General features: G+C 38.5%; 1 protein-coding gene and 3 pseudogenes across 2 annotated transcripts; 3 read left to right on the forward strand and 1 right to left on the reverse strand.

Annotated features, from left to right (window-relative positions):
- Positions 1–453: 453 nt before the first annotated feature.
- Positions 454–6,496, forward strand: LOC148722942 (uncharacterized). Its single transcript, XM_088734374.1, has 2 exons — positions 454–753; positions 6,222–6,496. The coding sequence occupies exons 1-2, from the start codon at positions 561–563 to the stop codon at positions 6,494–6,496; spliced, it is 468 nt and encodes a 155-aa protein (XP_088590500.1). The 5' UTR covers positions 454–560.
- On the forward strand, positions 3,036–5,631 carry LOC148722943 (uncharacterized; annotated as a pseudogene).
- Positions 6,497–12,274: 5,778 nt separating the features above from the next.
- Positions 12,275–15,618, reverse strand: LOC148722944 (uncharacterized; annotated as a pseudogene).
- A 5,607-nt stretch (positions 15,619–21,225) lies between these two features.
- LOC148722945 (neuronal acetylcholine receptor subunit alpha-5-like) lies at positions 21,226–26,973 on the forward strand (annotated as a pseudogene). The gene is made up of 7 exons (XR_015991964.1): positions 21,226–21,566; positions 22,192–22,258; positions 23,099–23,247; positions 23,788–23,832; positions 24,185–24,294; positions 24,550–24,773; positions 25,115–26,973. The product of XR_015991964.1 is annotated as a neuronal acetylcholine receptor subunit alpha-5-like (transcript).
- The last annotated feature ends 245 nt before the right edge of the window (positions 26,974–27,218 follow it).

A 27,218-nucleotide genomic window follows, 5' to 3' on the forward strand; every position in this document is an offset into this window, starting at 1 on the left:
ACTTCGTGTCTCCCTTAAAAGCTGTCAATTTGAAAAGAAGCGTTAATAAGCAAATCAACTAATGTAGCCAAAGAGCAGATATAGTTGAATATGCATGGACAACCAAGAAAGCCAATATATTAATTTTCTGGCATGGGCTCTTTGTGGGATCATTTAAGCTCCTGTTACAAGTGCTGATCTTAAAATCAAGCTTTATGGCAACCTCAACAGACATGACAATTATTAACATCGTCACTTGTTTGACTTGCTAGAGACCTCAAAATAATGGCGTCCAGATACACACAGTTCAAGCCGGGCTTCATGAGTACTGAGGTCACTATCTGTATTTAAATACTCATCATTTATAAATTTTTCTTCCCTTCGCAACAAAAAATTTAAAATATCTATTTACCAAATCCATTACTTTCATTGCTGGTCTCATCCGAATTTCGTCAGTCTTTGATGTCAGGCAACATCTGATGATTGAAAGAATATATCACAAAGTGGAAGACAAGTCCCTGCTAAGAAATGTTACGGAGACTAGAAAAGTTTGAGACTTTTTTGACTGTTCGTTCGTTTGCATGGGAAAAGGCGTCCCTGCCTGTCTATCCTTCAATATCGGTAGAGTCTGGAATGACAACGATTATTATGTGTGTGAGTTAAGCAACTCAGAAAGGTACATGGAACCTGAAAGGATGCAAGACCGCATAAGTTTTGATTACTATGGCACAACTACTGAGATGAGTTACGTTCTTTTCGTTTTATTAAAAAAAGGTGAAACTAGGTGAAGCTGTCGCCGACCAATAAATAATTAAGAGGGGGAGGGTAAAGGATTTAGGGACAAATTGAAGGAAATTACAAGACACAAATCGAACAAGTAGTTCCAAAGTAACAACGGTTTTCTGTATCAACATCATAATCTGAGGACTTTCGGTAAAAGTCCTCATGAATGCGAAGCAAATCTATCAAAAGAAGAATGGAGAGGAACTGTTTTAATATCACGAATTGATTTGCATGTTCCTTCTGCGTCTGAAGATCGCTTCTTTTCTAATTTTACTCATTTTCATTTTATTTCATATGATGTGTTTTATTACTTAACTTTAAAGCGTGGACAATAGCAGTGTTAAGAGTAACTTATTTCGCGTTCTGCTGCCTAAAAAGGGACGATACTAATCATGAGCAAAATTTTAATTGTCTCAAAAAAGAAATACACATGCATTTGTATGACCTGTAAAATTCTGAAGTGCAGCTTTATAATCTTGAACAGCCTTTTGGGAAAGAAATAAACGGAAATGCTATTGTTTTTTCACTATAGATGCCTTACAGCCTTCTACCAACATGTAACAGTAGTCCATGTGAGCACGGAGGGACTTGCATTCAAAGTCAACGGTTGGGTAAAATAAACTGCCAGTGCCTCCCTGAAGTTAACGTGCTGCCATTTATTGACAATAAGTGTAATGTTGGTAAGCACAACTTTAATGATCAAGGAAGGATACGCGGTTTACACCAGATAAATAGTGGTAATTGATCTGAGTGGAGTGCAGTTTGGTCTGAAATCGATCATAGGCGAGATTTCAGAATCAAACAAGCGCGCAGTCCAACTTTGATTTAAAATAAAAGATGTGATCTCAGCCGAAATTGAATTACCACTTCATTGCGTTTATTTTCAAATAAAAAATAATCAGTCGCTCAATACAAGTTTTGTTAGGCTCTATAAATATTATATTATGATAGAAGTTTTTTAAGTTCTACAAATATTTTATTATGACACAAGTTTTTTGGCTCAGCAAATATTTTAATATGATACAAGTTTTTTTAGGCTCTACAAATATTTTATTATGATACAAGTTTCTTTAGGCTCTACAAATATTTTATTGATCTACTATATTGAGCTGGTTTGTGAAAAGTTGCAAAAGTTGTCGCCCCTTTTCCTACAATTGGCTGCCTGTTATGTTACATTAAAGCTGTCTCATTGGCAAGAGACACTGACACTGGTGAGAGCCAATCAGATTGCAACGATCACAAGTGATTTAAAAATAGAATGATTTTTTATATGGCTGTGTCTCACAAGGACTGCGAACTACCCAATTCACGAATTCGATTGGCTGAAATCAATATTGAAAGCGGTCTAGATTTTCCCATCTAGAAAGGCATCTAGACCGGTCTAGAAAAAAAATTTCAAATAATATAGTGTTCCGTTGCTTTCTAAACACAGCCATATAATAAAAATATTATTAACCGAGCTATAGGTCGGTCTGTATGGGAAAATCTTGACCTCGGTCGCTGGTACAGAGCTTGCTTCGTTCGGTCTATACTGGCGACCTCGGTCAAGATTCTTCCATACAGACCTCCCGCTCGGTTAATAAGAACTAAGTAATAAATGAATTGCGCAGATCGGAAACCTCATGAGCAATCACTTTGTGGTTGATCATAGGGTTCATGGCAGACGGTAGAGAGTGAAGAGGCCATGCTGAGCACGAGTTTGAGCGTCTTGTTAGTTAAAAAGGTAAAGGTAAAGGTAAAGGTCTCTATTTCTCTAAACAACATACGTGTTTTAGTTACAATTTTAAGGTTGAAATCAGACAGACGCCCCTGGCAGCCGTGTTTAGTCCGTAGCGATTTCACCTACCCACCCAACCCACCCCGGGGAGGATATCCATCATACAGTAATCTCATTCTTAATTCTTTCATAATTCATAAAACATTCAGATTCTGTTCTTTAGATTAAAGGCCGGCTCGTGACACGCGGTGCAGAGTTAAGAGACCAAGCTGAACAAGAGATCGAGCTTTTTCTAAGAGATATTTAATTCTGTTTACAAGAAGTATAATTTCAGGACTTTGTAGCCACGATTGGCTGCTCAAGGGAGAATCTTAATTTAATAGATACCCCTCCTCAAACTAAAAAACAAAGGAACAAAAACGATTAAAATAATAATAGCAGCCAAGAGGCTGGACAGAGAAGCAAGAAAGGTTATCGTTGAGAATGGGGGCAAGCACCCTCTTGGGTCTACAGCCCTAGTATATCTACCGAGGGGGCTTGGGGGCCGTGGGCTGAAGAGTGTTGAACGAGAGCACAAGCAAGCTAAGGTTAAGGCTGCAGTAAGACTCTATACTAATGAAGATCCCGCTATGGAGGTAGTAAGGCCGTTTGAGGAGAGATCAGAAGAAATGGGCCGCCGATCAATGATGAAGGATGCCAAGAAATATGCATCTGAGTTTGGGCTCAATTTACCTCTGGTGCATCTCCAACCATTGATCACATGTCTAACGAACGATTTGAAAGTACCTGTGAAGAAGATTGGGATGTGGTTAAAGACTGCTGTCAAGGAAAGGGATGTTGAGGAACTGAAAGCAGAGGGATGGCAAGGACGTTTATTAACTGAGAGGTGGGAGGATCAAGAAGTTGGATATGAATGCTTTTCTTGGATGAGCGAGTGGAAGACTGCGCCGACTCACACCATAGCCGGACTGCAGGAACTATACCAGCAACTCCTACAAACGAAAGTCTACCACCAGAAAAAGACAGGGACTCATACGAGTGAGGATAATGCAGCAGTTAGGGTAATTTTCTACGAACTCTTGAATAATAATAATAATAAATAATAATAAAATCTTTATTACCGTGTCAATGTATTTAGCTCATAGAGCTAATTGGGGACACCTACTTTTACTAAATTAATAAAAAAAAAAAAACTATGTACAGTATCATAATAAGTAACAATACAGCCGATAAACTATGCATTAAAATTTTAAAATATTTAGAAATATCAACAGTGTTCAGATAACATAAAAATACTTGTACCATGCAGATAATTAAAAAAAAAAAAAAAAAAAAAAAAAAATCACGTGCTGCAAAGATTGCAGCAGTTGCCACTGTCTTCCACTAGGCTTACCAGGTCAACTCTACGGATTCTAGTTTTAAAGATACTAAGGCTTGGTAGTTCACGCATACCATTTTCTAATTTGGACCAAATATATGGTCCTTGATACCTTAGTGTGTGTTTACCATAGCGTATAGTGTTAAATCGTGGTATTTCAAAGTCACTATTCCTAAGGTTATAACGAGTACCCTTTCGAGTAAATATCTCAGATATGTAGCTGGGTACTAGATCGTTCTTTACTTTATACATTAGTGTTGCTATGTCCTGTAAGCGTCTATTATGAAGCGTAGGTAACTTAGCACGCTTAAGAAGTTCCTCATATGTCTCTGTTGTTGTTTTGAAGACCGCACGCAGGGCTCGCTCTTGCATGCGTTCGATTTTGCGCCCATCTGAAGATTTACAAAAGTTCAAGACTAAATGACAGTATGTTAAATGTGGCATTATAGCTGTTTTATACAGTATGAGCTTAGCTTGGCATGGTATTAGGTTACGCAAGCGCATGAGGACTCCTACTTTCTGGCTGGCTTTAGTGCATATTTCGCTAATGTGTTGTGTAAAGTTAAGGTTCTTGTCTATATTTACTCCTAATAGCTTGATTTCTTCAGTTTTCCTGATCGCGTCATTGGCGATGGTGAGAACGCTGCCCTTCTTATCTGCATCTATGTTTCTTGGGTTAATCGTAAGAGACTGAAACTTATCTGGATTTGCCAAGAGGAAGTTGTCCCTATACCATAACAGTGCTTGTTGACCCTGAGTCACTAGAGTAGATTCGACTTCTTCATAGGTTTTTCCTGTCACATATAATTGGTGGTCATCAGCATAGAGCGTAAGGTTTGAGTCAGGGATATGAAATGCCATATCATTTTGGAACATGTTCCAGAGGAGAGGGCCAAATGACGATCCCTGAGGACAACCACGTTCCATAATTCTCCATTCACTCGTGTGGCCATTTATTTTTACTCTGTTTAGCCTGCCATCAAAAAATGATCTAATCAGTTCAAGTGAACTGCTATTAAAACCGTAGGCATCCAGCTTTTTTAGATTGAGTGAATAGCTTAACGAGTCAAATGCTTTACTCATATCAGCAGATAATATTGTTTCCAGCTCTTTTCTGTCCACTGCAGACCTCCAGTCTTCAATCAACATCAGCAGGGTTGTCTCACAGCTGTGTTGTTTTCTATAAGCTGTCATCCTGTGGTACAGAGCAGGGTCATAATGTCTGGTCACTTGTTTGCTTAGTAAATGTTCAAAAATCTTGTCCACACATATAAGTGAAGTGATTGGACGATAGTTCGATTTGAAATACCTAGACTTAGTCATAACAGTACAAACGTGGTACTCTCAGAACACGCCGAAGCCACTTTGCGAAAACAGGACAGGAAAGGCACTCTGGGACATGCCACCATATGCAGAACACGCGGAGGTGAGAAACAACAGGACAGACTGTACGGTTATAGACAAGGAGAGGAAGAAAGTAGTGTTACTTGAAATGAGCTGTCCATGGGTCAGTAATAGAGAGGTCAAATGTGCAGAGAAGACGAACAAGTACGCCCTGCTGCGGTACGAATTAAGTAGGAGATACCCAGGGTACAAGATTGAGCAGCATAACAACATAATAGACGCACTTGGAGGGAGCTCTCGAAGGGTCAAGGAAAGCATACGCCAACTAGTTGGAATTGGCTGATGTCATTCAGTGCGCAGGAACATGCAGAAAGCTGCAGTCTCTAACTCCCTTAACATTACCAGGACTTTCAAGGTCCTATCAGACTAAGTTCTTCCAACGACGTTACTTTTAAGTATAGGTTTTAAACATTTATCTCCATTTTAGGGTCTATGAGTATACCATTTTAGAACTTTTAGGTTTATTTGTGTCTGGATTTTTAAGATCCTATCGGACTAAGTTCCTTAAAACGACGCTAGGTCCAAGCATAGTTTTAATAGGTTGATGGAAAGTTTATTTCCTTTTAGGGTCTAGGGGCACACAATCTTTTTAAAGTTTAGCATTTATCTATGTAGTAGTGACAATTGAATAGGCTACGCCTTTGGCGCCCTATATCAATTTTATTTGTAAGCTGAAGCATTCAGAAGTGTAGACTGCGATATAATAATAATAATAATAATAACAATAATAATAATGATAATAATAATAATGATAATAATGAGAAGGATATAATAACAATAAAAATGGTAGAAGAGATAATAATAATAATATAAAATTTAGAAATGAGAAAGAAAGAAAACAGTGAAAGAGTGAATTTTTGAGACTTTTACTTATTACATTTGTTTATTATCAAATATTGAACTACTTAATAATATTTATCAGTAATAACGTATAGTGGTCTTTATGTCTTAATTTTTTAGATATGAATGCTGTGGAGCAAAACGGACCCGCGGAGGGAGTATTTCATGTCAGTGTGGGAAGATATACCTTGACCTTTGATGACGCCCGACGTCTCTGTGCACTACTCGGGGCATCCATAGCTACACACGACCAGTTATATACTGCCTGGGATGCTGGCTTTCAAAAATGCGCGAAAGTACTTTATTCCTCCGTGTTTGTTACATGGCGTTTCCGTCATACCTTTGCATTTATGTGTCTTGATTCGTCAAGGAAAGAAATTTCGCAGATTGTTTAGCTTAGAGTAACAGAGTATTATATTGCCATGATAACATCTCTTGTATCTCGATCAGAGCCAAGATGGCGTCGATATTTAAGACGGTGACCCTTGAAGAAGTTACGAAATTAAAAGAAGCGGCCGAAACTTTAAATACGCGAAAGAGCACAGTTAACTGGGTGCAAGTTTTTGAGAAGTGGTGTGACAAAAATAGCCTTGAGAAAAACCTGGAGAGGATTCTTCCCGAGCAGTTGGATAAAGTAATAGAGCAATTTTACGCCACAGTTGGGTGAACGTAATTTGTCACCGACGATATTAAAAGGTAATCAAATGGTTTTCTCGTGAAATTAGGAATTAATTTCACTTGCGTTTTGTCAAAATTTTGATAATTTTCCTGGCCTAAAGGCTCGGGAAATATCAGAATTTTGAAAAAACGCAAGTGAAATTATTTCCTAATTTCACTCGTCGCCATTTGATTACACATACGAATTTTCGAGCTTCGGTGTGGCTGTAAAGGTTTTCATGTTGTTAAATGGTTTGCCCATGTTTAATTCGGACAGAAATTTGTCACAGAACGAGCTCTTGACTTATGCTTAGTTATTTTTCAGCAACATGCGAAATGTCACTATGAATAATTGTTCTTTAAAGTCATAATTCTTAAGCGATAGGAAAACGGGGGGAAGGTGGGGAATTACAATGACATGATATATTTGCTGATTTTAAAATTTTCAGCGAAACCTGGGGATGTAATGGTTTTGCAGAAAGCCGGCCGCATCCGATCATTGCAGGCTTTTAATGGCTAGATTTTAAAAGTCGCGGATAAACGATAACTAGCAAGGCCTTTGTTCCTTGACTCCGCCCCGATAAGAGTATGAACTAGAGCAGTATTCTCTGTGGAAAAAGGCCAGGGTGCAAGATTTCGTCCAATAAAAGTCAGCCAGTGTATGCTTCGCCGCTATTTTCTTTTTACTTTTTTTTTTCGCTGTATATTGCAAGTAAATGTCTCGAGAGCAATAGGCATTCTACCCACTTTTATAATTAATGCAGGTTTTACCTCTGTGATTTTCCTACTTCAATCACAGAACCTTTAAAGTATTAATAGATGAACGGATTATTTTGCTCATCGTTTATTCATTCATCTTTTTTTTCATTATTCATTCATTTTATATTGTTATTTATTTTTTTCGCAAAAATTCAAGGTATTTTGCTATATATATTAGTTGCATTTCTTGAGTTTCGTTTACATCTTTGGACAACGACCTTTATCTTGTATCATGTGTTTCCTCTTTAGGTACGGTTGGTTAGCTGATGCCACTTTGCGCCTGCCAATGCAAACAAGCATACCTGCTTGTGGGGGATATATCGGCATTTATAGATCATCCACACCTCAAGATAAGTCCAGAATATATAATGCTTGGTGGTTATAAATAGAGGAAGATATGGGCGGTGAAGTGCCAGTACTGAAGTATGATATCTTTCTTTCTTTTTTTTTTTTTTTTTGGTCTCTCACTTAGATTTAAAAAAAATAGATAAAAAAACAGAAGAACCGGGTGAATTGGGTGTAAGGTGAAAATTAAATGTGCAAAGAGCTTTGAATGATGCATATATTATTTCAAGAGTTCAGTATACTACGTTTTGCTTGATTAATATACAATGTATCTATCCAAGCAATGGTACTATACGTGGCATTGTTACTTGAGGATGTACTATTCCATACTACAAATTTTGTAATAATACTGTGGTACTGCAAGTTGATGTAAATAAATAAAGTGGGTACGTCAATCATGGTGATGATAATAATAATAGTAACAATAAACTTGGCTAATCGGTAGTACTAGAACTGTTGCTATGGCTCTGTAAAAAAAAACTATACAGCAAATGCGAACCTGAGACCTGGATGGGTGTCTGCCACCTTTTTGTTACCACAAGAATTTTACGTCACCTATGTTCTATTACTGAACATTTTAACGCACTGCATCGCAGAATCTATTTGTTGAAAAGATAGTGAATAGCGTAGCCAATCACACTGCATTATCTATGGATCTATAGTCAAACACTGCTAGATTTACATTAAATGTATTTTTTACAGTTTGAATCGCTAGCCACGTACTTCGTACATGAGGCTACTCTGTCTCGAATAAACAATGTCCAACCTGACAGACACGTTTATTATAGAGACTTAAAAACTAATATTATAACTTTTAATCTATTTCTAATCTATTTTCATGTAAATGCGCCGCACATGGCTGCACTCTTATATCTCTGTAGTTAACTTAGCTTGCATCCTTTCCCTTGCCAATCAAACAAATGGCTCAGTCGCTTAGTAAGACTTCCTAATGGACTGTCTAAGACCTTCTGGCCTCGATACCGCGGTAAAAGAGCAGGACATCTAGTCAAAGATAGAGGAAACGATCGTTACCATCTGATCAGCGTTGCTCAACCACGGGATCCTAACCGTGTTGCTACATTAACAAGACTTCACCGTTCCCGAAACCCAGCGACCCTGATATCAGTCACCATATCACCCGCAAGCCCAAAAGGAGGTTTGTCGTCGACCTCTGTTCCATCTTTTTTGGTCTCAAATGTTATGTCCTTGGCTCCTAAGATCGATGAATTACGCCATGTTGTTCAGAATGCAAATTTGGATTGTATTTGCATCACAGAATCCTGGCTTCGGAGTTCTATTCATGACAACGTGGTTGCTTTAGAGGGGTTTAATATTATTCGCAGGGACAGAGTCGAATCTGAACACGGCGGTGTTTGTATGTACATCAAGGATACGATCAATTTCACTGTTCTGGCTGAGTTACAAGAGCCATCTTTCGAAATGCTTTGGGTAAAACTAAGGCCGTTCCGTCTCCCAAGGGGATGTAATTTTATTGTTGTTGGGACGCTTTATCATCCGCCAAGCGCCAGTGACCCAGCAATAATGGAATATTTAATCAAGTGCTTATCAACCATTGAATCGTGTTATCCCAACTGTGGTATTCTGATTGCTGGGGATTTTAACAGATTGCAAATCACACGCCTCCGTAATAATTTCCAGCTAAAGCAAATAGTCCATTTTCCAACGCGAGGCAGAAGGACACTTGATTTAGTCCTCCCTAATATTTCTGAATAATATCAGGATCCCATCGCACGCCCGCCTTTCGGTTTATCTGACCATGCCTCAATTGAACTCCAACCGAAAGAGAGAGGACATGTAAAGCAACCCACTATCACTGTTAAGACGAGAGATTTGCGCCCCAGTAAGCGCCAAGCAATGGGCACCTATTTGGATGCTGTGGATGTGAACACCTTGACTTGCGCCTTGAAAACGTGCGCCGAAAAAGTCTCGCTCCTGGAACAGATCATAAAAACAGGACTTGATCATATTCTTCCTACTCAATCCCGGAGGGTGCACTCTACTGAGCCCCCTTGGATCACATCTACACTTAAAGATCTTATTCAAGCACGCCAGCGCGCTCTTTCCCGTGGGGATAATCAACAGTTTCGGGAGCTAAGGAATCGCGTGAATCGCGAACGAAAAGCGTGTCGGGCTAAGTACTTTCAAGCAAAGGTGGAGCACTTGAAGGAGTGTAGGCCGTCCGCGTGGTGGGATGAAATCAAAAAGCTCAGCGGCTCTTCTCAGGCTTTCACAGAGAGATCTTCCGTCACTAAGTCCCTGCAACACCTGTGTGAGCCCTCAGATGACATCTCTCTTGCCAACACCATCAATAAGGCCTTTCTCTCGCCAATGCAGTGTTTCTCTCCGCTCCCTGCTGATTTTGTCATAATACCCTCTAACAGTGCAACCCAACAACCTGCGCTTGTTGTATCAAACGAGTCGCTTTATAAGAAATTGACGAAACGGAACAGAAGCCAAGCGCAGGGTCCTGATGGCATCCCAGGGTGGGTGTTGAAAGAAAATGCAGATTTACTGGCAGCGCCGATAGCAGATATTCTCAATTTATCTTATCGCGAAGGTCGTCTCCCTCAGTCATGGAAAGAAGCGGATGTCGTGCCGATGCCTAAGCAAAGACCTGTGCAGGACATAAACAAACACCTTCGACCCATCTCCCTGACTCCAATCTTGTCAAAGATAGCGGAGGAGTACGTTGTCGACACTTATGTTAAGCCCGCTGTCCTCTCAAAGATCGACCCACCGCAATTTGGTACGGTGCCTAAATCCAGCGCCACGCATGCATTAATTAGTATGATTCACTCTTGGATGAAGTCAACGGATGGAAATGGATCCACTACGAGAGTTGTACTCTTTGACTTCCGGAAGGCATTTGATCTGATTGACCATCATGTTCTGGCGCGGAAGCTTTCCTCCTTCGATATTCCAAGGCCGATTTTGTGCTGGATCATGGACTTTTTAACGAACCGTAAACAAAGGATAAAACTGAGCCACGATTGCTTCTCGGGGTGGGAAGCTGTTCCTGCAGGGGTACCACAGGGGACGAAATTGGGCCCCTGGCTGTTCCTTATCATGATAAATAATCTTTCTGTAGCAGACACAATTATTTGGAAATACGTTGATGACACCACTCTTGTCGAATCAGTATTGAAGAATGAGTCTAGCTACATGCAATTACGTGTAAATGAACTTGTAAGACTGTCAGAAGTTGATGGTTCCCAATTCAGTGAGTCTAAATGTAAAGAACTGAGAATATCATTCTCCAGATCAGGTAGTCTGTTTGATCATATTACTATCAATGACGAGCAGATCGAAGTTGTTTTATCCGCAAGGTTGTTAGGAGTGATAGTCTCGGACAACCTCAGGTGGAACGCACATGTAGAATCTATATGCAAAAAGGCTGCGAAGCGTCTGTACTTCCTAAAACAGCTAAAGCGTGCTAAAGTTCCATCTGAGGATATGCTACTTTTCTATACAACATGTATACGCCCTGTATTGGAATATGCGTGCCCAGTTTTTCATCATTCTTTGCCGCAATATCTGTCCAATGAAATGGAAAGGTTGCAAAAACGCGCGTTGCGGATGATTCAACCTGACTTATCCTACGCTGAGGCTCTAGTAGCTCTTGACATTGCGTCACTGTACGAGAAGAGGGAGATCTTGTTTGATGCTCTATTTGATCAGATTGTAAGGGACGAGAACCACAAGCTCCATGATCTGCTGCCTCCATGCAACGAGTCCACCTATCGCACCCGCAGCCAGAGATACTTCAAGCTACCGCTTTGTAAGACAACTAGGTTCAAAAACACATTTATCATGGCGAACAGTTTAAATTATTAGTAACTATCTTAATTATTTGTATTTTGGTTTTTGATACTTCTCTTATTGTATTTTATTGTAGATTACACTTTGCGGCTTTTATTGTAGTTATCTTAGAGTAAGAGATAATTTATTCCCATTGTAAAGTAAGTCGTATTTCAGCCGGCCCGGGGGCTGCAATGATTTTACTTCCTAATAAAGTTATCTATCTATCTATTTCAAAAAAGTTGCAAAATGAAGGATTCTGATGTATTATTTTACACTGTTTTCACGTTGGCTTTGCGAATTTCAAACTTAATAAAATACGTTTTAAAGAAAGTTTACCTTATTTCAGTTAGTGCTTCTATAAGCGGATTTAGAATGAGAGTTTAGATAAGTAGACAAACGTTGTTTACTCAGAGTGGCCTACTCAGCCACAAGGGTCGTATCCAGAGGGCCCATGATACTAAAATTATCAATTCTGTCGTAGAAACTACTCGTTACGTATAAATGTTACAATTATATTTCTAAAATTATTTGAAGTAGGATAAAAGATCTAAAAAATTTGCATGCAGTCTCATACACATGAAATTCTCCTCGGCTGCCTCGAACAATGCAATTCACTTGCCATCTACAGAAAAAGACGGTTTCCTTGAGATAAAAAGCTACTTGAGATATATGATATTAATTTGATGACATTACAATTGATAGTTACACGTTAAGCAATACAGTTACCGAAGAGCAGTACTACCGTCAAAAGTAGACTCTCTACCTAAGATAAGCAGTGGAAAAAAGCCGATTGTTTTTGGTAAATATCGTTATTTCTTCTAACCTTTTTATTCGTGTTTCTTTTTTCTTTTGCTGTAACCTTTTTTGTATGAGAGCACATCGGATGGAAATCATGGTAATCATTTACCAATATCATCAATATCAGCCGGACTTCTTATAGCACCAGGCATTAAGCTTTTCAAACTCATCTATTGGATCTTTTGGACCATGGATGCCAATTTTATTCCCACACATGGGGTTTTTCGTTTGCATAAGAAAGCGAGCAGTTCCATCTCAAATCCAGCCCCAGCTGCGGAAAGAAAAAACATACAACAAGGTTTTAAGGCCTTTCCAAAACTTGAAAGAACTCGTTATGACCGCTTAAGTCAACCTGGAGTGCAATGGACTCATAACCACGGCACATGCTTATTATTCCCGAAATCCCTCGGTCATATCATTACAGACAAGCATTTTGTAAATTTTGTATGGAAATTCTGCTTGATTGTCCTTATCCGCTCAGATTAATGGTGGTAATAGGACCGCTTGGAGTGCAATTAGGTCTGTAATCATACGACTGATTTTAAAATTGGACTAACCGCCAGGCAGGAGTCTGCTTTGTCAATCGCCAGTGTAATTACAGACTTGGACGACACAATGTCTTGTTACCAATTAATCACAACTATCACAATTTTCACGTTTATTTGACAAAATATCTCCGGTAGACACAATTTCTACAGTAAAATATTCCTCATTTTGGAAATTGCCCAGTTTTGTAGAGTAACTTATTGTTGCTATGATTATTGTTATCAATTTTGTGATTACAGGATTTAGCTGAGTTGACTTAGGTTATGATTGGCAGCTTTAACTGTTCGATTATAGGTGTCTGATTGCAGCCAACTGTACAATAACACTGTCCGATCACAACTCTATAGAATGATAGGTGAAGCATTAAGCAGCTAATGCACCAATCATATTTGAAGGAACTGTTATAGTTATGATTAGTGTCATTATATTATCACTAACATGCAAACAGCACTTTTCAAAATTTTAATGGAGAAATGTGTGTTCCTTAAAGACAGATGCTGATTAGTTTTGGTGGTAATAGTAATACTATAGTATCGGCTTTGCTAGAATGGTACAAAAGTATCTAGATATAAACTCACAAACACAACTCCAGACCGTCCTGCCATGCTGCATGCAGCTGATCATATGAAGCTAAAGCTGCTCCTTTCATTTAGCATAGCCTTTGAGCATCATGATAATTGAGTTCATATCGGCCAATTGTAGCGTGGAAGACGTCTTTCGATGAATCGATAATTTTGACTTTACTGGAATCTAGAAGGAACGAAAGGTTTATCATTACATGGATAAATCAACAACAGATTTTAGAGTGACGTGAAGGTCTTAGGCCTTCAGGATGCCATAAGCAACTCTCTTTAAAATGCGGTCCTTCAGTCTCTCCTTGAATGAAAAAAGATTTGCAAAAGAAAACACGCACCCTTGGGCCCAAGTATTAATCTTCAATTGAGAAAACACATGAAAAGTGAGACAAAGGGGAACTTTTAATTTCCTTGATTAACACCAATTACTAAGAATGTTATCACTTACAATGAATATATGAAGTTCATATATTTGAACTGCGGTATTAAATACGTATGATGCACGATCCTTCGTAGTAGATAGCGCTATTTATGCAATAGCGAAAATCAGACCTGAAAAAAATCAGGCCTGTACGGGATTCGAACCACTGACCTCTGCGATACTAGTGCAGCGCTCTACCAATTGAGCTAACAAGCCAACTGGGAGCAGGCCGTTAAGTTGATTCGTAATAAACCCGTGATGATAAATCAGATACAATGAATATATGAAGTTCATATATTTAAAGTGCGGTATTAAAGACGTATGATGCATGATCCCATACAGGCCTGATTTTTTTCAGGTCTGATTTTCGCTATTGCATAAATAGCGCTCTCTAATGTTACCAATAATCGCAGCAGACAATATTTTCTGTCAGAGCGGTTTCGAAATAGCCTTGTTTTCCCCCTCAATCTTCCATACTACCAGTGACCTTTCTATCTCTTCTCATAAATGCTGTTAGGGGCTTTCGAGCAAATTTCACAACAAAGCATGAAAGGTAGGGAGAGGGGGGGAGGAGAGAGAGGGGAAGAGAGAGAGAGAGAGAGAGAGAGAGAGAGAGAGAGAGAGAGAGAGAGAGAGAGAGAGAGAGAGAGAGAGAGAGAGAGAGAGAGAGAGAGAGAGAGAGAGAGAGAGAGAGAGAGAGAGAGAGAGAGAGAGAGTGTGTGTGTGTGTGTGTGTGTGTGTGTGTGTGCGCGCCTGTGTGGGGGGTTGGGGAGGGGGGTTGATAATAAAATGAGCGAGGGCAACACAGATTAGATTTCTCACCAATATTGCACAAATCGTCGATAAATGGCAAAACACTGATCTGTATAACACACTGACAGGAGAATCCACCCATTTGCCGACCAGGAATGCAGATCCCTCCATTGTTGCAAGGATTACTCACGCATGGCAGAAGCCTGAAAAGAGACTAAAAGCACAAGCATAGTGAGAGCTTTAGTGAAAAATGAGAAAAAAATTTAAAAAGGGAATAAAAAGAAAAGATGAGCAAACAGAAGAGCTTTAGAAGGATAAATAGCTCCATGCAGTTTTTTATTACTAAATTGACATTGTATGTTCCGGTATTTTTTTTTTTCTTCTCATGAGCTTTGTTGATTTGGTTCGTATGTTTTCTTCTTATTTTTTATGTAGCTGAAACCAGGTTACAAACGTTGCCTGTGGCATTGGATTGCTTTTTAACAAAATAAAAGAAAAACTAGCCATTTTTTGGAACATTCTTGAGCGAAAAAGTCCCATAAACAAAAAAGAAGAAGAAAAGGTAACGATCGCATAAAACTGGGACAGAATTTTAACTTACTGCAGGAGTGGTTCTATAGTAATCGTAGCTTTTATGCTCTTTTATTCTCTCAGGCTCCATGTATCTCTCTGAGTTTATCAGTTCACATCTACGGTACCCACTTTCACTGTTCCTACCAAAGTTAAACGAGAGACAAGCCGAGGGACCGCTTTCCAGGCAAAAGAAGGAGCAATCAAAGTAGTCTTTTACGATTTTGGTCAATGTCGAGTTTCCAACGAACGCCATGGTTTCCAGTATGTAGAATTTCCTTTGGTGCATTCCAAGCTGTCGACCGAGGCCATACAATGCAAAAGACGTGACGAAACAGCTCGCTAGAACAATTATTGAATAAAGAGATTGCATAATGTATAACCAGACGACCACAGAAATCCTGAGAGAGAGTTTAAGAAGACACCATCATGGGAGGCTAATTTTCTCAGTCAAATTAGAGCTAGATAACTAGGCAGTTCCCCTTTGCATCATGAAAAAGTAAAAGTGAATAAAGCCATAAACTAGCCCAGAATCTTTGTCTCCGTAACAGATTTGAGGCACGGTCTATCACAAATAAGCTTAGAAATAAAAGTACACTATCGCGTTACTTGTTACAAAGGAAATAGTTACTTTGCAATAAAACCTCTACCGGAAAAAGACCTGATTGAAATGATTTTGACCTTACTGGGCTATTTTTAACGCTTTATGGCCAGCCTTTTGTGCTTTCTCCTTTGCTGGGCTAAAAGCTGAAAACAATCTGAAGTGAATTTGACTTGTTGTTTCAAAATTTTAACAGTTTACCTTCCAGTAACTTCTCATTCCTCCGCCTTCGCTCCCGGATATCAATCTCAGTTTGAAAAGGAGGTTTGGCCAATGAGGTTTATAAGATCGCATGAAATTTCGCAAACACAGACTGCTTGTCACCTTTCTTCGCTCCTGGATGTCAATTTAAGTCTCAGAGAATTATAAGAACTAAAGAAATACTTCAAGGTCAACTAATGATTAATTGGTTGCATCGGAAGCCAGCGGGACATGTAATTTCTTGAAAGAATATTTCATGATAATGATGTTTTTGAGTTGTCTCCTAATTTTCCTTTGAATACTGTCGTCTTTTCATACATTCGTTTTTGTTAGTTATCTTTACTTCGCTATGTGGATAAAATGTGTGACGGAGACAGGCGGAAACTAGACGAAACAAAGAGAGAGTAAACAATGGAAAAACAATTTTGAGCCAAAATCTCCACGGAATAAACTTTCAATTCTGATAGTAAGCGGCAGTTGGTCTCAGAGTTAAAGGATTGTCAGACATATCACGAGAATAAAGCTAAATCAGCCGAAACACTTGAAAAAAATCTTGGAGATTAAAAAGTTCTTTTAACATTATTCGATCTAACCTTTCTCATTGCAGCACGCACACCACGTGCTATTGGGAAATATTATACTACATTATCTACTGCGAAGGATCGTGCATCATACGTATTTAATACCGCAGTTCAAAATATATGAACTTCATATATTCATTGTATCTGATTTATCATCACGGTTTTATTACGAATCAATTTAACGGCCTGCTCCCAGTTGGCTTGTTAGCTCAATTGGTAGAGCGCTGCACTAGTATCGCAGAGGTCAGTGGTTCGAATCCCGTACAGGCCTGATTTTTTTCAGGTCTGATTTTCGCTATTGCATAAATAGTGCTATCTACTGCGAAGGATCGTGCATCATACGTATTATACTACATTATATTCTGTTTTCAACTTTCTTATTAATCAACAAGGGCACACCAATCCTGATGAATTTAATAGTAATGAAATACCATCGTTTGCCCAACTATTAAAGTTACTTATGATGTCAACTCCCTATTTCGAATGCAAACTACTGGTTTTCTTAAGGTCTAGTGGTTTACCGTAATCACCTAGTGAGGTACTATGTTTTTGCGAGCACATTCCCCAGGCGGTCTACCGTCATACAACTCTCCCGTTGATTTCTTTATTGTAGCGATCCATGAAAATTTCTAATACCAGGAAAGCCAGCAAAATCAGATAGAAATTTAATTGCGCAGCTTTCGAAGAAACAATGAATATATCGACTTAACTTTCCAAAAAAAGTGTATCACTTGAATGAATTTTTCCTAAAACTTCCCCTCCATCATTTCTTTGTCGTGGGTACGCCAGGCGTAGAAACAGCTATTAGATTGGGGCAGAAAATGGAAATGTGTCACTCACTCAGATGTTAGCAAATCGAAATCACATTCGCCTCTATCACATTTCCGAAGTAATAATGCGAAGTTAAAATTTAGCTCGACCTTTCTTCGAAGGAGTTTCGATTTTAATTAAAATACTCGTCGAAGTTAGCACATGTGTAACCGAGTCAAAGCTATGAGAAAGACTAAAAGTGTAACTATGAGTGAAGATGCTTAATGCAATCGTTTTTCCGCGATCATCTTTAATTCGCTATCATTTGCATTATTGTGGAATATTCCTCGCCATTCCTGGGTATATTTTGTTTTTAACAAAGCGTTCAGGCCACAATGTTGTTAAATACAATTTCAAGTCTTCATTCTTCTCACTACGAGCCGTCGGTAACTATGTCGTTATATAGCGCTAAAATAAGTAACCGGCGAATTTTTATAGGGGAAAGGAAAGTGTTGTCTTCGTGACTGGCCAATTGTTTACTTTTCTGAGGATGTTACTAAAATTATAAACGGGTAAAGGGGAACGGGAAACAGAGAAGGAGGAACGGGGAACGGGGAACGGGGAACGGGGAACGGGGAACGGAGAACGGAGAACGGGGAACGAGGAACGGGGAACGGGGAACGGGAAACGAGGAACGGGGAACAGAGAACAGGGAACAGGGAATGAGGAACGGGGAACGGGAAACGGGGAACGGCGAACGAGGAACGGGTGTACAGCGGTAACCCGCCTGAGAACTCAAAATGGCAGAGTAAACGATGTTTACAAACACTGATTTTATCGCTAGGTCGCCGCTTGCAGCGAAATTAGGCGACTCGCTTTTATTTAACTATTGCCAAGGCGAAGCCACGAAGCCTAGTGTTCCGAGGCGAGAATTCTAAGTCAACGTTTCTGCAATGGCTGCCATCATTTGTTGTGACGTCTCTCTTTGTTTTTCCTTTTTGAAATCTGCATCTTTTGGTAGAGTTTGGGTATGTTGGCTGTTTGCATTGCCCAACAGCATTTTTTGTAGATAAGTAGCAAGGTGGTAATATCTTAGATTAACAGAAATGAGCTGGGAAACGTAATAACCAGCCTAGTTATTAAAATTAGTACATGCAGATATCTGCTTACCTTACCGCAAAATAACATGAGGAACATATCTTGTATCGACCCATAAACTTCCATGTAAACAATAGAGAAATTCCTCTTTAAACTCGGTCGTGGGGCAAGATGGCGGCCGATTTTCCGTATTTTGACTAGGCACAGAAAATTTAAGATTTAAGCAAATTAAAAAAATTTTGCACAGAAATACTCCAAAAAATAAGCTTATCTCGTTAAGCGAAAAAAAATTTTTGGGTTTAGGTGCACTTTAAAGGTGAAAAGTTCGTACCACAAACAAAAGATGTCACTGATGAAATCTGTCGCGCGAAATGAGAAAACTATCAGAAGAGGTTGATGGCTCACTATTCAAGAAGATCTCCAGTATGCCTGGTCACCCTCTGTACCCTTCTGTCCCTAAAACGAAAGAAAGCTCAGCGCGCCTCCGAGTTCCTTGTAGTCAACTCCCTAGGGTTAATACCCAGCGTTTTAAAATCAGATTTTCTAATAGGCTCTTTTTTAAATATAGAGTAGCTATCTAATGTAATGTCTTATATTATGTAATGTTGATAGCCTTGTAATTATTTTATGTAAATTTTCTTGTTTTAGCATGTATTTTTGCTTGAAAACAATAAAGACCTATTATTATTATTACTTACTCACAGTTTCCTTTGATTATTGTTTTCATTTACATTAATTTGAGTTGAGAAGGAAAATTCGTGCAGAAGTGATAACTTATTAGCCACGCTGTGAGGCAAATAACCTCCATTCTTCATAACACCGCGGTATGTCAAAAACTGTTTTATTACACGACTCGGGAAGTCAGAGGGCCAATAACTACAATCAACCAATCGAAATGCTCTATCGCCGGTGAATATTCTCTCAGTATTGGACCGGGCACTGTCCCGAATGGTCCCGAATGATACCATACTTGTGTCCCTTTGAACTTCAGTCGTGTAATAAATCTCTTATTAACCAAGCTTGCTCGAGACCGAACTGGAAGAATATCGGCCCTCGGTCTTTTTTGTACGGATCTCGCTGCGCTTGGTCCGTACTATGAAGACCTCGGGCCGATATTCTCCCAGCACGGCCCTCGCGCTTGGTTAATAAGATATATTTATTCTATATCACTACCACTAAAGAAACCAATTGCGAGCCTTCCATAAACAAATAAATCCATAAGGTTGTTACTCCTAACGGCAAGTCATCTGCGTAAGACTCGAATTTCCAAAGTTAATCACTGAAAGTGATATGCATGCTATTCAACTTGGAGCTAGCCAATTGAAACTACGAAACTTGGAGCTAGCCAATTGAAACTACGAAAAACATCATATACATCGATCTAGTCATCGTACCAATTTATTATTTACTTTTTCATATAAGGAGCAAAATTACTGAACTGTGATTGATCAAGACAGAGGGCATTTGTTTTCTTAATTTTTGTAATTGCCCCAGGCAAAATTACTAAAAAATGATTGGCTGAAAATCGCTTAGCAACGGCTGCCAAGGTAAAGAAATTTCTGTTTGTTTTGTAACAATGGCGTCCCGTTTTGGGATAGTTGACGGGTTTTCGTTTTCGCTTAGTTCTTTTTTCATTAATTTTGCCCCTTATATTATAAACAAGTAATCACATGGTTCCTCGTAAAATTAATAATGGTAATTGAACTGAGTGGAGTACAATTTGGGCTGAAATCATACGCGTGATTTCAAAATAGAACGAGCGCGCAGCGCGAGTTCGATTTGAAATCACAAGTAAGATTTCAGACTAAAATTGCAAGACACGAGTTTCAATTACCACTTTATTACATCCATTTTGAAATCCCCCAAATACAGGACTTGATCTATTCAAATATTTTACTGATGCAGCACTGAGCCGGTTTTTTTTTTTTAAATAATAAGTGGAACCGGAAACGCTTTTACATCTTATTTTGTATGCAAAACAGAAAGAATGACCTCCTACGTCAAAAACTCAGTCAAGCGTAAAATGGTGCGATTTAGAGCAAAAAATGGTGCAATTCGTGAATAAATCGCACCAATTAGAGCCAATCAGATTACAGGGACCACCAGTGATTTCAAAATGGATGTAATAAAGGATTAATATCACTTGTGTTTTCGGAAGTTGCAGAAATTGCCCGAGTCGATGCGCGACTCGAGCAATTTCAGCAACTTCCGAAAACCCGCGTGATATTAATCCTTAATTTTACTCGGCCCTCAGTGGGCTATTTGCTTTCGAAGTGGAAGTTAAAAATGAAACAAGATTCCACGGAGGTCAACTTCGAGACAAAGTTGCGGGACGGACTATGCTGCTATTTTAGGGCCCCATGCTTCAAACTGTGTCCCAGATATTCAGAACCTTAACAAGAACCCTTAAAATTCCAAGATTCACAGCATGATGTCATTTGCAAAGACGTCAACTCCAGTTAATTAATTTGCATAACAGAGGATAACCTAATCAGGAAAATTTACACAGCAAGGGTAAAAAACTTAATAAGATAAATACATTTATAGCTCTCGCGTTCGGCCAAACAAAACACTGATATTTGAAAACTAAGGCAATGAATTTCCTGCCTTCCTTCAAATACAAATATCAGCTTATTGTAAGGGCCAGTGAGAGGATATTAGTTATTTTTTTGCCTTTAAAAATATTGTTCCCGAGCAGGTGGACAGCTTCATTTGTATTTTAATTATCTGTGGGTCTATTTTAAAGATAGGTATTTAAAGTTTTAATATTGTTGCTCGATTTGCCTCTTGGCGGCCTATGAAGAAGTTCAGATTGGTGTTATAAGTGCGTTCTAGTGTGAACAAGGAGGAAAATATCCGGTTTTTGGAATAGACAGACCAACCAAAGAAGAAAGAACGACTTAGAAAAGCCTTGGTGGGGTTCATAGCCTTATGAGGACGGTGAATAGAAGGAAAGTTCCTGGAAAAGAACACATTTACTGATCAAAGGTAACTGTATTTGATTTATTTTCATAGGCAAGACGGATTTTCTGAATGATTTACTTCCATGTATCCATGTATCGTTTCCTTTCAACAATCACATATTTTTTCTTTTCCAAACCATAGAAAAAAAAGGTTAGATTTGATGTCATGACGATTTGATTTTTAGTGCAAAAAGTGAAATGTTTGTTTTGCTCTTTCTTGAACTTTTTAATATTAGATTACGTATGTTGTAATGAAGTGTTTGACATAGTAACATCCAATAAAAGTACTAAGGAAAAGGCTTTTCTTCGGCTGAAAAGTCTTCAATATTTCCTTGACATTAGTTTTTACTTTTCACACTTCGGAAAAAAAAACAGAGCTCTTAAATTAATTGAGATCAACATGTTTAAAAGAAAATGTTCTAGTATGTTAACGTTACTCGACGTTTTTCGATCCTATCGTATTGTGGAAATAGTTGTGGTGGCAGAAAAAAGGTTTTCTGTAGTTTTTAGATCATTTACATCGAGAATTTTCTTAAAGTCAGTATGCTATGTTTCAAAACTCTTTCCTTTCTTCCTTTTTGCAGTTCATTTTTTGTCCTTTTTTCACGTTGTTATTTAAACGTAATTTATTCCAGATCATTTCTCTACAGATGAATTTTACGTTTCCTCCACTTCGAGTTATTACGTTTGGTGTTGTGACTTTGCTTGCCTCAGAAGGTTCCTAATGTAATATATTGACATAGCTAATTCGTCTCAGTATTAAAGACACATTGAACATCATGGCCCTTCACAAAATAATTTTATTTCGCTTAGCACTCTGGGTGCTTGTACAATTTACAAGGCATTATATGTACTCAGTATATCACACGCAACGACGAACAAGTTTGGAAACAGTGGGAAAAACGAGTAAAGTTACACTCTAAAAGTAATTTGAATATATCAACAAAGTTCAAAAGGTAAATTAGCCAACGTTACGGTTATAAAAACTGACGTTTCAAGCGTTAGCCCTTCGTCGCTCCGACGAAGGGCTAAAGCTCGAAACGTCAGCTTTTATAATCGTAACGGTGGCCAATTTACCATTTCAACTTTGTTGATATATTCAAATTATTTCGTTACCCCCACCGACGCAGCGCCAAACAGTTTCTTTAGACTATCAGCCTTTATACACTCTAGAAGCTCTGGGAAGTCGAAGTAGGCACTTCGCACGGTTTCCCGATCTATTCAATGTATGCAATGCTCACTGTATGATTGTATAATGATGTATAATACGAGGTTAATATGTTGATATAAAATGATTTTGTAATGGTGTTTTCTACAAGTACAGATGTTTCATGATCTAAATCATTGATCTTAAAGGATATTGATAAAACATGGTCAAGGGTGCATTGTCTTTTGATCATAACTATCGATTATTGATGTAATAAATAGAACAGCACCTTGAACTAAAGGGCATGCTACAAGTTAATTTTTTTTTTTCAATCTGCTCACAAAATAGACAGTTTACACCTACGTGGATTCATGTCAAGTATTTTCTAAGTGATTTTGTTACTATTTCAGGGGTCACTCTCAGTCTCAACGAGTCAGAAGAATACAAACTTCGCTCTGATATTGTGAAGAATAAGGACCCCATGGTCCGTCCTGTAAAAAACTACTCTGATGCTGTCAATGTGTCCTTCTCTATGGATGTTTTGACCTTGACGGACCTAGTATGCCAACATTTTAACAATGTTTTAATACATACTGTAAATTATTACGGATTAAAATTAAGAACAAAACAAAACAAAACAAACACGCCGTGTGTACCGTCAGCCTGCGAGGATCATCTTACATGGTTCAACGTAATGAATCACAGCATTATGTTTAAGCCGATTTGATTTCTTTCTCGGTCACTCATAACCCGCCAGCCACTTATAAAATTTGTGTTTCCCAGTCCTGAAAACTTTTAAAACTCATCAAGGTTGTCGATGCTGTGGTTAATTCTTTGTTTTATTTAGTTGAGGGATCGTCAAAGTCTATGAATTCTCCAACCTTTCCATTTGACGGGTAGAAAGGCATCGTCTCCTAGAGGTTTAGATACTGACACTTTATATTACAGCGCTCATTTTTGAAGGCCAATGCTGCTCTCAGGTTCCCCCATCATTACGTTGGTTACATTAACATGATATAGAAAAAGAAAAACAGATTCACTTTAAATCATTTGTTTCGTTACTCGGGATTTTACTGATTGCGTTTTTTTGCCATTCCAGGATAGTAAGCGGCAGATGCTCTTAACAAATGTCTTGATCGTACAGGTTTGTTATATGACTACAATGAGCTCTGCATGGGCCTTCGCTCTTTAATATAGTTGTATATTGATAGTTTGCCAGAGTTTCATTCATTCACGCTATCCTCCATTAATTGTTTACTCATTCATTCACTTATTTTTTTCTATTTCTTTTAATCATTCATTCATTTATCTATTAACTTATTCATTAACTTGGCCATGAGAACAAACGGACAAATGGAAGATCAAGAGTGATGAATAAATAAACTTACGAGGTAGCAACCATGACAACCACAAATCCAAAATGGGGACATAACAACATTATTGCATGATTACTTTGAACTAATTTCTCTCGGTTTCCGTATCATTAAAATTTGCAGAGGTGGCATAATCCGTTCCTCGAATGGAAGAAAGAAGTTTATGGAGGTATTGATCAAATCGTCGTGAACCCAACGGAAATATGGGTGCCAGATATTGTCCTCTACAACAAGTAAATTACTTTTTGAGTTTTAAATTTGTAGTGGTGTTATCCTCGATCCAATCCTATGCACAATCAGTCTGATGACTTTTGATTCCATCCATTCAAAAGTAAATCTATCAATTCAGTCAGGCAGCCAGACATTTGTCCGTTAAGAAGTGTATCAATCAATCAATGAGTTATTAATCGTATTCGTCAGTCTTCGATTTAAAATATATCAGTTTAACAGAGAGTTCCTCATTATTCTTGTTGTTTCTTGCCCTGCAGCGGTGATAAACAGGTTCGGAAAGCTGGTCACACTGAATTGTTCAAGAACTGGGTTGTGGTTGATAGCACTGGAAGGTGCGCTTGGAGGTCCATAGCAAACCTTGAAAGCAGTTGCAACGTGGAAGTCAGCTTGTTTCCTTTCGATAACCAGAATTGTTCTCTTATTTTTGTATCGGCGAGTTATGGAAGCAATATGCTAGAAATCCATTAAATGCGCCCATTAGGTAGCTACTTAGCATTTGTTTATTATTTGCTTACTAGTAAACGAGTTTCTGGTTATGCCCGCTTTCGCTTACGCATTTACTGTATGATGTTCATGCTTTTCAGCGAATAAGAGCAGGGAGTATTCTTTATGTTTAAGCTCTCCGGAAATTTACTGGCATCTAAATGGATTGTTTATTTCGTCTCCATTTCTGGAAAGAGTGGCAGTATCCTGAATAATGATTTGAACTTCCCATTTGTCTATCTCAAGAAAAGTGATGAGTGCCCTTTTTCTCTTCTTTTCCTTTGAGTTGTCATCTTTTCTTTGATTTCTCGAATTTTTTTCTTTTCTTTTCTTTTCCAGGGAGACAAGAACTTGGAAAAAAACAATTTGATGACAATGGAGAATGGGTTTATCTAGGCATGAATATTTTGAAAAAATTATCTCAACAACATGGGGATGCAGGACAAGAACACTCTCTTATAGAGTACACACTAAATATCGAACGGAGGCCCCTTTACTACACCATGCTGATGATAATGCCTTGTGTCCTTTGCACCCTATTGGTTCTAGCCAGTTTGCAATTCCTCCAGAAAATGGTGAACGGATTGGTTTTTCCTCCACCGTCATGCTTTCAATCAGTGTTTATCTTCTCATTATGGCTGATATGCTCCCAGAAAAGTCGGATACGTTACCCATTCTTGGCATTTACTACATCATCACCATGGTTGAGATAGCACTGGCAATAATTGGTACCATCATTGTCTTGAGGATCTATCATTCAACGAGTGAACCTCCCAACTGTTTCAAAACTCTGTATAAAAAGCGCAAGGCAAAGAAACTGAAGAGCGTAAGTGTGAAAAGCAAGGGGAAAATGACAAAACTTTTCAGAAACAATGCTGTGAACACACATGATGGCAATACTGTCAGAAGTGATGCAGAATCGAATATAACTCAGGTCCCAGTTGATCCGGAGCCAAAGAAGAAGGAGATAAAGGGCGACGGAAATGACATTGAGCTCACAGAAAATGACAATCGAAAAATCTGGCGTTCAGTTGCTGTTGCTTGTGATCGCCTTTTTTTCTGGCTGTTTTCGATCATTTTCATCGGGTCCACTGCATCTGTGGTAAAATTTCGTGGCACTTTTAAATTTTTGTTTGGATGAGACGGACTCCTTTTTTTTTTTTTTTTTTTTTTTTTTTTACGTGAGTGAGGACTCTTCTAACTGTGATGTGTTAACTACTCGGTTCTGTAAAAACAAAGTTCTTTATTCGCGCACACACTAATCCCGGTAATAATAATGTAGAGCCAGAACTCGTGAGTTTTATACCTACTAGCATTTTGCATATATTACGGTCACACTACAATGTACACTAATTAGCAACGATTCTATTGTGATAAGACGTAAATGGCGGCGTGCATTGCTGATTATGCAACATGATTCTCTATTTATGTAACTTCATGTGCTACCTCGTTCTCTTATTAAGTTCGTTGGAGCCGACGCTTGGATGTCTCCTATAAGGATAATGAATTTATGACCAATCCGATCCTAGGAATGTTTTGCCTTTTCAATGAAAATTGGAGTGAAACAGGTTAAGTATTGATGAGTTGTTAGATTCTCTAATTTTTAAGCATAATAAGGAACATACGTAGCCATGGGCTGCAGTCGCATCATAGCTGCTGATCTGGACCTTTGAAGTTACTTATTCATCATGTATGCTTAAGCTTCATGATGGAAAGCTTTTTTTAAAAGCCAGTTACTATTAAAGAGACAAATAAGCAAGAAAACTGTTTCATAAAACTCATGTCAGTTATCATAATTATTCATAAATTTATGAAACATCGTTAGCATGTTTATTGACGTTAGAGAGGCTTACAAACTGCTGAAGTAGTAATGTGAGCTCTGGGCAGTAAATTTTACCCACGATACCAGTGGCATATCCCTCGCTGTGGCAAATAGGAAAAAAAAAATCTTCGATGTATTTTTATAGAAAGAATATGGTCCCAAAGCTGACAAGATAGGATTCTAAATCACCATCAGCGTTGTGTTAGCGTCATGCTCGGATTTATTGCTCAAATATTTTATTTCTCGGAAAGTCACTCATTAAGGAGTGCTTATTATCATTTAATATCTATTAATGTTATTTTTATCTAAATTCATTTGATCAATAGGCATGTATCTCTAAACTTGTCTCGGTATATATTAAAAATTGCTGACTTCATGATGCAGTTCACTATACGTAGTACCTGCAAAAAGTGACCAGTCATCTTTCGTGGAAGAGGGAGGGTTGGGGGGGGGGGAGTGGAAAGGGAAGTTAGACTTTCGACGTCAAGTATTGGTTTTCTTTACACGGTAGGATCTGGGTGTGAAAAAACCGCTCCCTCTGAAAACCACGTGATCCTCCCACGAGATAGATAATCACTTGTCCCTGACTCCCTTCCTTCTCGCTGAGTTGTCGTCGAATAT

The sequence above is a fragment of the Stylophora pistillata genome, chromosome 9 (genome assembly GCF_964205215.1).
Source record: "Stylophora pistillata chromosome 9, jaStyPist1.2, whole genome shotgun sequence".
NCBI classification, from domain to species: Eukaryota; Metazoa; Cnidaria; class Anthozoa; order Scleractinia; family Pocilloporidae; genus Stylophora; species Stylophora pistillata.